The sequence below is a fragment of the Lactuca saligna genome, chromosome 5, assembly GCF_052625555.1.
Source record: "Lactuca saligna cultivar CGN05327 chromosome 5, ASM5262555v1, whole genome shotgun sequence".
Lineage (NCBI taxonomy): Eukaryota > Viridiplantae > Streptophyta > Magnoliopsida > Asterales > Asteraceae > Lactuca > Lactuca saligna.
The window spans coordinates 314,416,565-314,427,563 of record NC_136421.1 but is presented as its reverse complement, the minus strand read 5'-3'; the positions used below and the strand labels follow the sequence as shown (position 1 = coordinate 314,427,563).

Below are 10,999 nucleotides of genomic sequence, written 5' to 3'. Positions count from 1 at the left end.
GAACCTGCAAAGTTAACACATTAAAGAAACATAGTAAAAACCTTTTTAGGAACAAACCTGATATAATAAGGTCTTCATCCAATATATTTATAAGATAAAAATACAAAAAGTTAAAAATGATGAAATCAATTATAAGTAAGGATTAAAATAAAAACCTGTTAAGAAAGAGTCATCTGCAGGAGGGATATTTGAATCAACATGTATTTTCTGATGGTTTCAAATTTTGAATTATTCGAAATTCAGGGAAGGAGATAGATTTTGTTGAGAAATATAAGGATTCAAAACACAGGTTAAAATTTAATATTATTCTATTGATGACTACTTGTACTATTAGCTTAATGATTTGAACGTCTTAAAATAAATAATATTATTATATTCAATCTATTTTTAGAAATAGTGAGATTTCTTTTATAAGATAGTAAATATATATATATATATATATATATATATATATATATATATATATATATATATATATATATATATATATATATATTGTGTTATAAATGTTTATTAGTTGGCATCCAAAATAAAAATAGTTATTATGACTTAAGGCGGTAACAAAGGGAAAAAATTAATATTTTTGAGCTATTTATCTATTAAAGCTAAATAATGATATTTAAATATTGACAAATGTTACAAAAATATATAAAACCACTTATTTGGTATGTTGTAGTTTAATCATTGTTTAAGTATATGATTAATCTGTTCTAAACATACAAACAACCTTGTATATATATATATATATATATATATATATATATATATATATATATATATATATATATATATATATATATATATATATATATATATATATATATATATATATATATCTTCGATGTAAATCTTTGATCTTAGCTAGGACATGAAAACTATGTGGAATTAGGAATTATGACATTAGAATTAGGGAAAGAGAAATTAAATATCGTTAAAATCACAAATATTTAATTAGAATTATGTGGAAGGAGTATATTTAATTTCTCTTAAGGAAATCCTTAAAATCACAAACCCCGCCTACTTTTGATGCAGATGCTCAGCACACAATATACTCGCACCTGTGTGAACGCAATCCAAAAAATCAAATGCAAAAAGCCAAAATTTTCACAACAAACGCCCTCCTCATTTCTCTCTCTAAAACCCCATTAAACGTTCTCTCTATCTCTCTCTAAACCTTGCCACCTCAATTTCAGTCACCTCTTTATTAAATTCCCAGCTCATATTTTGCACAATCTTCTTCTTATCGGATATAAACGATACGCTGAAATCGAATCGTTCTACAAGTTCGCGTCATTGTTCTTTAGCTTGTAAGGTAAAAATTTGATATTTTCAAACGGAATTTCTGCATTCGGATTTTTTAAGATCGTGTTTATTCGGTTTTAGTGTATTGCGTCGATTGAGCCAAGTGTAGGGTTTGATTCTTGACGGTTTTGGTTTGTAATTTGTGTTCATATGATGCCGATTTTATAAGTAGATGCGGTTTGATTGTTTGATTCAAATATGCATTGGTGTATGTGACGGTGAAGCGGTTCTAGCGTCTGATTGTTGTTGAATTTGTGTTATTTTGTGCATGAATTGTACTAATTAGATTTTGTGAATTTGCAAAAATCTGAGACCAATTCTAGCATTTACTTGTTCTTAAATTCGGGTTGTTTTAATTTGTGTGCTGGAATTTTGCTTAGATTCTTGTGGATGTAAAACAACGGTGCTTAGATTCTTGTGAATCTGAAAGAATCGGAGGTCAATTGCTTTCCTAGAAAGTTGATTTTATGCTATGATGGTCAATGAATTGTAGCTAGTTGTTGATTTTTCCTCATCATCTGTTGCAATAAAATTGATAAGCTATCTGATTTGGAGTAGCACATAATCACTTTCAGGAGACACATCTGAAGATAACCTTGATTCTAATTAATTCCAGTTTGATTTTGTAGGGTTTATCACCTTCAGATTGAAATTAAACAGGTCCATATATAATGTGGGAGAAATCAAGAAACAATTCCATTTCTGTTGGGGATCCAACTGAAAACCGTAAAAGAAAACATGATTCAACCGAACCATTAAACCAAACCGAAGTACAAAAACGACCAAAGCGTGACGTGAGACGTCCCTCTTCATTGCATGATTTTTACGTAGAGCCTTCCCGAAAACTAACCCGTAAACGCAAACCCCCTAAAATTAGAAAAAGTGGAGTTTGCAAGATCAATGCAAGTGGTAATAACTTCAATGAAGATATATGCGACGTATGTGGTGGTGGTGATGGTGAACTAGTTGGTTGCCATGGTTGCGCTGCAAGATTCCATTTGAGTTGCCTTCAAATCCAAGTAATATATATATATGTCTTTTTTTTTCGTTTTCTTTGACTCTTTATATTAATTACATTTAGATGTATTTATTTATAATTAATTAATGTTTTTAATTTGTGCATTTTAGAATTTACCTTCCGAACTATGGTACTGTATCTACTGTTCTTGCAAATTTTGTGGAGATGGGGCACACATTTGCTGGAATTGTGATTGGATATTGTCATGTTCCTTATGTGACGACAGATGTATGTAATCAGGATTCGATTCCTTTCCATTTTGGTTACAGAATCTGCAGATGAATCTTGCTAATCATGTGCGTGTGTTTGTTATAGTCCATAAAACGTGCGGAGACAGGAACGGTGCAAAAATAGAGTCTGATGATCTAGCTTTATGTGGAAAGACATGTCATGAGGTAGAAACCTAAAATGATATATGTCATTCCAAATTGAACAATAAAAACTACTCATCTGGTTCTGTTTGTTTTTTTGGTTATATGTGACTAACCTTTTGTTTGTTGATATATAGATTTATGAGGCTCTTCAGGCCATACTTGGAGTAAAAATTGAAGTCGGTGAAGGATTTTCCGTCAGACTTCTCAAGCACGTTGATGCGAGCGAGGATCTTGAAACTGATGCCATAAAGATCAAATGCAATAGCAAACTGGCTGTTGCACTTTCGGTTATGAAGGAATGTTTCCTTCCGGTTATTGACCGCAGAACTAGAGTTGACATGATCCCTAATTTGGTATACAACTGCGGGTAATTTCATGTCTCGTTAAATCAATTATCCCTCATAACACCAAACACTTTTTCAAAAGTACCCACAAACATATATATATATATCAACAACACTTTTTGAAAGTCCTATATATCGGTATCGCTATAAGATACGTACGGGCGATAAATGTTGTTGGAAATCATCCCTTCCTTTAAACCCGCAGCTATCGACTCTCACGTCATTTACACAGCAACCAGGAAATATGTTTTAGTCTACACTATTTATAAATTAACAAAACAATTAAACTCTTAAACAAATAATTGTGGTAATTAAATAAATGCTTGCTAGCTGACCTATGTATAATCTCCACTTCATATTTAGGGCAAACAAGTAACTGTCCATGACCCATCAAGATTATCCAACAAATGCTACCGCTAACACATATATATATATATATATATATATATATATATATATATATATATATATATATATATATATATATATATATATATATATGTATTATATATATGAGTATCATAAGACAGACCTGCATGAAGCAACGGGGTGTTGGCTAAAAAAAATGCTTTTTGTATTGTAAAAGGAATAAAAACTTAATACCTGTTATGATAGGGTGTTGAAAATCCTGAATCACTTCCTAAAATTAAAAAAATACAATCTTTGAGATCATCATTGACAAAGACAAAGCAGGTAACATAATTGCGTTTAGGGCCTCATCTACTGAAAACATTTCAGGTCAAACTACAAACCACTGAATCATGGTGGTTTCTTCACTGCAGTCATGGAGAAGGATGATGAAGTGATATCCGTAGCATCGATAAGGTTATTTCTCTAATTCATTTCTATAAATCATCAAGACAGGAGGTAGCTAGTACGTAGGTGTCATTTGAAGGGTATATATCCTAACAGATATTTTATTTGTATATATGTGTTGATCACGTCAGGGTTCATGGGAAGAAGCTTGCAGAAATGCCTTTTATCGGCACACGTAAAATCTATAGGCGGCAAGGAATGTGTCGCCGCCTACTAAATTGGGTTCAATACGTACGTTTCCATATCTTTCAATCAAAGTTACATTTATACCGGAATTTATTTCTCATTTTGCAATTAACATATGCTGAGTAAATTAAATTTTCAGCCTAATAAAGTTGTAACAAAGACTGAAATTCCAGGTTCTCTCTTTTCTTGGTGTCGAGGAGCTGGTCATTCCTGCCATTCCTAATCTTATAGAAACATGGACAAGAGTTTTCGGATTCAAGCCGCTTGAAGAATCAACAAGGCAGAACATGAAATCCATGAGCATCGTAGTCCTTCCAGGAACTTATATGCTTCAGAAACATATTCCCCCAAAACCAGTCCACCAATAGGAAGCTTGGAAGAGTTACAGGTATTTTTTTTTTCTGTCCTTTGAAAAATTCAAAACTTGATTTGACAGATTGAGTTTTATGACAGAATCAAATTATTTGAGAAGACCACAAAACTATATATTGTCTTGACAACGGCCGAGATTGAGTTTGGAACACACTCTGATTTAACATGTTAGTGTATCTGATGTTGCGACATGATTTGATCCTATAAGTGTTTGTTGGAGTCTCCTTCTCTTCATAAGTCATTTTTTGGAGAGACAATCTTTGATTCTACAAATTAATATCTTACAAACATATAACTTATATGTGAAATATCTAAAACAGCATCAAATAAGTAGGTAATTTTGACATCGAAACAACCCAAGATAGTAACGGTATTTGTTTCCTTTAACGTTTTATTACCACTAGAAAGACAGCCACAAGTTGGGGCTTGCCTACTTAGCTAACAAAGTGTTTCTAACAAGGAGGTGAAAGATCTTTTTTTTGTCTTTTATGTATGCATGCAAGTGTTTGATATAGGATTAAGTCATTTTGATGCTAAATTTTCATGATTCGTGCGTAAGGTTATCCTTCAAAATATCGAGTTGACTGGCGATTAACTCAGGGTTTGGCTACTCTCCTTGCAGGAAAGCTTTGTAAAGCTGTACAAGTTACTTTATTTCAAGTGGAGACTACACAATCCATTCATGACGGTAAATAACTGTATTTTTATAGATTTTACCGGTTATAAATGAATCTTTTTATAAGTTTGACAAGAGTTGACAAAAGTTTTTTTTTTTTTTTTGGATGGTAACTTTCTTATATATGCTTGGTGGATCTTTGGATACCTGTAGAATTATTTTGCTTTCCAAAAAATTTCCCGTGGTGATGTTTGGGTATTTTATTTAACTTGTTGAGTTATTTCTAAGGACGAATTGCATTCAAATAGCAGTCCACTTATCTTTATTTATTCTTAGGACTAATTTTGCTCGGTTATCTAGAATAACAACTACCTTATATGTTTTACCAACTAATGGCTTTCAGTGAGGGTGAATGGAGAAGATAAAGGGTAATGTGTTATGTAATGTGTTAAACCTTTTATTCCGATAAATTTAAATTAAATGAAAGATACTAAAACATATTGAACGGTTCGATAGTGAAATGGAGGCCCTCAATCCTCATAAACCCATGTTTTAATTAAAAAGTTAAATAAATGATAATAGTTTAAAATTTTAATTAAACTAGTGTAAATATTAAAAAAAAAAATTATATTATGTGATTAAAAAAAGTTTTTTTTTTTTTTTTTTTTTTTTTTTTTTAGAAAAGTTACTACATTTTCACCATTTTTACTGAAAACCCATTATTTTTTTGCATTAAAACTACTCTTATTTCTAAAAAAATTCAAAATGCCATTCATGTTATTATTTTTTTCGACATACATCATTTTCAAAAAAAAAAAAAAAAAACTTTTTTAGAACATACCACTAGGGTGAGATTGACTTGGTTTTTCACTAAAACAAAACCGAGTAAAAAATTTCGCTCGTTGACTTCAAAAACACCGAATCATTGAAGTTTTCAATTTTATTTTTGTTTTTTCATGTGTATCTCCATAAAAAAATGTTGCTAAAATTTAATTAAATGTGGAATTTCCTATAACATAATACAAGATAAGACCAACATATACATTGAATAACATTATTGTCAAAGATCTCAAAAAGACCCTAGAAAAGAAATTCCATTGAGCGGATACTAATTTTTTTCTAATTTGAACGTTGATTTCTCCTCCAATGAAACCCATATCCATGATCATCTGCAAAATAAAATTCTATCTTGCCATCAACAACCTTAGCAGAGGAAATGGCACGATGTAACGAAGAAAAATAAACATTTTTGTACAACGACATTGCATAGAACAAATTCAAATCCTTGACGTATTAAAAAAAATGATCTCCACCTTCACATTCAGTTGAATTTTGTCAATTGTAGCACTGCATGGTACAATATTAGTAAACAACAGGTTTTACCAACATTGATGTTGGAGAGTACTCCCTTGTTTTTGATTGAGTGTCTTGTTCCATATAATGAATATGAATAGAGGATTTGTAACATCCCAAAAATACGGACCAAAAATTTCATTTTGAATTAAACGATTTGAACAAAAAATCGTTTGTAACATAATATCACACTATCATAATATTTGATAAAACATGTCTCGTGGCCATAAACGAAAACATAAAACATGAAAATGTCAGAGTACAAAATCTCAGAATGACTCTTGATGCGGAAATCAAAAGAGTGTGTGTGATGTGCCACTACCGCGCCAACTCCTTCCCCTTGACAGAAGAGGTACCTGAAACAACAACTGAAAATCGTAAGCGCGAAGCTTAGTGAGTTCCCCCACTGTACCACATACCAATATAATCACATAGCATTCATACTACCAGGCAATTCTGGGGTGCCCGACCTTACCCGGTACGGCCATTCTGGGGTGCCGACCTACCCGTGTCAAGCCATTCTGGGGTGCTGACTACCCATTTCAAGTCGTTCTGGGGTGCTGACTACCCTTCGGTCCTAACAACCGAACTTCGGGGCCTATTTCACCCCCTACTACTACTATCGCATATAACATAACTTAAACATATTACCAGACATATATAGGGTGCCTGAGCTACCCTTCGGTCCTAACAACCGAACTCTACTACTGTCACATACAACATATCATGCTAGCATATAACATATCAGGTAGCAGCAAACTAGATGATATCACAAAGACAATCATCTATCATACATCTCCTACTAGTGGGCCAACATTGTGGCCTTAGACCCATAACTACTGGAAGGTAACTCACCTCGAAAGTAGCTGCTGAAATCTGCTTGTTGAGCGCCTGACTGCTGAATCGCAAATCCTCCAGCTATAAATCATAAACATAGGTTAGACACCCATAAATACCCTTAGGTCAAAAGACTGACCCTCCTTTGGTCCAAGGTCAACTCCTTGGTCAAAGTCAACGTCCATTTGACTGGACTCGCCGAGTCACGGCATAGACTCGCCGAGTCCTTCTCCTATTAACCCGGTCCTACTCGACCATTCCTTCTTCCCACTCACTGAATCACCCTTAACTCATTACTTGGGACGATTCACCCGACTCGCCGAGTTTAAAGAACAACTCGCCAAGTTCCAGGCAATCTTCATAGGACTCGCCGAGTTGTTCATCCAACTCGCCGAGTTTAAGGCCATCTTCATGGAACTCGCCAAGTTCCTCCTTGGGACTTGCCGAGTCCTAATACCCATTTCCCATATAGGCCAAATCTGAGACATTCAATGCTTCAAAACCACAGATCCATGTTCCTTGAGCATGCTTATCACGTAAAGTTGCAAACTTTACGTGCATGCATGGCCCTATAAGCTCATAAGGCCAAAACCAAACTCTTAATGAGGTCATACACTCAATGGGGACCTCAATCACTTCAACCACATAATTTTATGCTTCTAATTTATCCAATAAGTCTAGATCTGAAGTCCTTTCGGATCATTAAGCCCAACACATGGAGTTTGGTGTTGTAGGGCTTGAAAACCACCAAATTGGGACAAAATGGTAACTAATGACCTAAAGATCAAGGTAGGGACTTTTCTACCTGAATGGAAGCTTCTCCATGAGTAGAGTTCGGATCTACTCCTTTCATTACACTCTTCAACCACCTCTTTCTTCTTCTAAGCTCCAAACCTCCTTCACAAAGCCAACAACACTCTCAAGAACAATATGGGGGCTAGGGTTTCGCTCTACTGCTCTCTGGAAGTGTTAGGGACAAAGGAGGCCAAGTTAGAGCATTTAAATAGGTGCAAACACCAGGATTAGGGTTTTTGCCCAAACAGGATCTACTCGTCGAGTCCGGGGACCGACTCGCCGAGTCCAAGGTCCAATTCTCGCGCCTTATCCCACTCCTACTCGGCGAATTGGCCCATCAACTCGCCGAGTCCAAAGCAAAATGCATTATTTTAAAAATGTAAATAGCAAGGAGTACGTACCGGGAACCAGGTGCTACAAATCTCCCCACTTATGTTAGACTTCGTCCTCAAAGTCTGCTGCTCGATCCTGAAATAGCTCGGGGTAGTGCTCCATCATCTCTTCCACCGGCTCCCAAGTCCACTCCGAACCCTTCCAGTGCTGCCATTGCACCTTCACGAGTTCCACCCTTTTGTTCCTCAGGTCCTTCGACTTCATGTCGAGGATTGCCATAGGCCGCTCGATGTAATTCAGGCTGTCGTCGACCTGAATATCCTCCAAAGGCACCACTGCCGAGTCGTCCACCAAACACTTCCGCAACTGAGAGATGTGGAAAGTGCTGTGGATCTGGCTGAGTTCGGCTGGTAGATCCAGCCTATACGCCACCTTGCCCACCCGGGCTACAACCCTGAATAGCCCGATGTACCTTGGGCCTAACTTACCCCTCTTTCTAAATCGGATGACGCATTTCCATGGTGATACTTTCAGAAGAACCATATCCCCGACTTGGAATTCCAAGTCTGAACGGCTCTTGTCGGCGTAACTTTTCTGCCGACTCTGAGTAGTCTGAAGCCTGCTCCGGACCTGCTGAATCTTCTTTGTTGTCTGGAGCATCACTTCGGTGCTTCCCATGACCCTCTGGCCAACCTCTCCCCAACATATCGGGGTCCTGCATCTCCGTCCGTACAACATCTCGAAGGGAGGACGGTCAATACTCGTGTGGTAGTTGTTGTTGTATGAGAGCTCAGCTAAAGGAAGATAGGTATCCCAACTACCACTGAAATCTAGCACGCATGCCCGCAACATATCCTCAAGAGTCTGGATGGTCCCTTCACTCTGACCATCCGTCTGCGGGTGGAAGGCAGTGCCAAAATGCAGACGAGTGCCCAACTCGTCATGAAACTTCTTCCAAAACCTGGAAGTAAAACACACATCTCTGTCTGAAATCATTGATACTGGTACCCCGTGCCGCGCCACTATCCCCTTTATATAGATATCAGCCAACTTCTCGGCCGAGATGCTCTCCTGAATCGGAATAAAATGGGCGCTCTTGGTCAATCGTTCCACGATGACCCATATAGAATCCACTCCTCGCGCGGTCCTGGGAAGCTTTGTGATAAAATCCATCGTAATATCTTCCCATTTCCACAACGGGATATCCAACGGCTGCATCTTGTTGTGCAGTCTCTGATGCTTGGCCTTGACCTTCCTGCAGGTCAAGCACCGTTCGACGTACCAAGCCACATCCCGCTTCATGCAGGGCCACCAATAGTCCAGATGAAGATCCCTATACATCTTCGTCAGCCCGGGATGAATGGAGAATCGGGATTTGTGCGCCTCCTCCATCAAGATCTGGCGCATGCCTCTGAGGTATGGCACCCATACCCTGCGGTGTAATGTCAATAATCCCCTGCTATCATAGTCAAAGGAGGAAACTTGACCCACTATGCGCTCACTCTTCTGATGTTCCTCCTTCAGGGCCTCCTGCTGGGCCTCCCGAATCCGCTCCAAAAGCAGAGTCACCACTGTCATCCGCATGCAAATATCCTTGATCGGCGCCGCCTTGCGGCTAAGTGCATCGGCCACCACATTGTCCTTCCTCGGGTGGTAAAGGAGTTCACAATCATAATCCTTCACCACATCAAGCCACCGACGTTGCCTCATGTTCAAATTTGGCTGATCCATGAGGAACCTCAAACTCTTGTGGTCCGTGTAAATGGTACATCAAACCCCGTATAGGTAATGTCGCCAAATCTTGAGAGCGAAGGCCACCGCTCCCAACTCTAAATCATGCGTTGGGTAGTTCGCCTCGTGAGGCTTCAGCTGCCTTGAAGCATAGGATATGATGTGCCCTCTCTGCATCAGCATCGCGCCCAACCCTAAAATGGACGCGTCACAATATACCACAAAATCCTCCATGCCCTCTAGCAGGGCTAAGATTGGCGCCTCGCACAATCTTTGTCTCAGAACCTCGAATGCTGCCTACTGCTCAGGCCCCCATCGAAAGACTACGACTTTCTTAGTCAACCACGTTAGGGGTACGGCTATCTTGGAGAAGTCCTGAATGAACCTCCGATAGTATCCCATTAAACCCAAGAAACTCCGAATCTCGGATGGAGACTTCGGAATCTCCGATCTCATCACAGCCTCTATCTTGGCTGGGTCGACCAGTATACCATTCTGGTTGATAAGGTGCCCAAGGAATTGCACCTCGCGCAACCAGAACTCACACTTGGAGAACTTAGCGTACAAGCTCTCCCTCCTCAGAGTCTCCAAAACATCTCTTAGATGATCCTCGTGATCCTCCTACATCTTGGAATAAACCAAGATATCATCAATGAAAACTATCACAGATCTATCCAACATCGGTCTGCATACGCGGTTCATGAGGTCCATGAACTCGGCAGGAGCATTGGTGAGCCCGAACGGCATCACCATGAACTCATAATGGCCATAACGCGTCCGAAACGTAGTCTTCTGCACATCCGCCTCTCTGACCCTCATCTGATGATAACCTGAACGCAAATCGATCTTAGAGAACCAAGATGCTCGCTGCAACTAATCAAAGAGGTCGTCAATCCTCGGGAGCGGGTAACGGTTCTTCACC

At 38.1% G+C, this 10,999-nt stretch overlaps 1 protein-coding gene across 1 annotated transcript; it reads left to right on the top strand.

Moving 5' to 3' along the window:
• The first annotated feature begins 1,973 nt into the window (after nt 1-1,973).
• LOC145047079 (increased DNA methylation 1-like) lies at nt 1,974-5,181 on the top strand. Its single transcript, XM_078995325.1, has 8 exons — nt 1,974-2,321; nt 2,431-2,548; nt 2,636-2,715; nt 2,829-3,061; nt 3,777-3,863; nt 3,986-4,085; nt 4,214-4,428; nt 5,035-5,181. The coding sequence occupies exons 1-7, from the start codon at nt 1,974-1,976 to the stop codon at nt 4,406-4,408; spliced, it is 1,161 nt and encodes a 386-aa protein (XP_078851451.1). The 3' UTR covers nt 4,409-4,428; nt 5,035-5,181.
• The last annotated feature ends 5,818 nt before the right edge of the window (nt 5,182-10,999 follow it).

What these genes read in the sequence shown, in the direction of transcription:
- LOC145047079 (XM_078995325.1), top strand. Translation starts at nt 1,974, where the DNA reads ATGTGGGAGAAATCAAGAAACAATTCCATTTCTGTTGGGGATCCAACT. An exon ending in AATTTGGTATACAACTGCGG is followed by an intron (nt 3,062 to 3,776) that starts GTAATTTCATGT and finishes AAAACATTTCAG; the next exon opens with GTCAAACTACAAACCACTGA. An exon ending in TACTAAATTGGGTTCAATAC is followed by an intron (nt 4,086 to 4,213) that starts GTACGTTTCCAT and finishes CTGAAATTCCAG; the next exon opens with GTTCTCTCTTTTCTTGGTGT.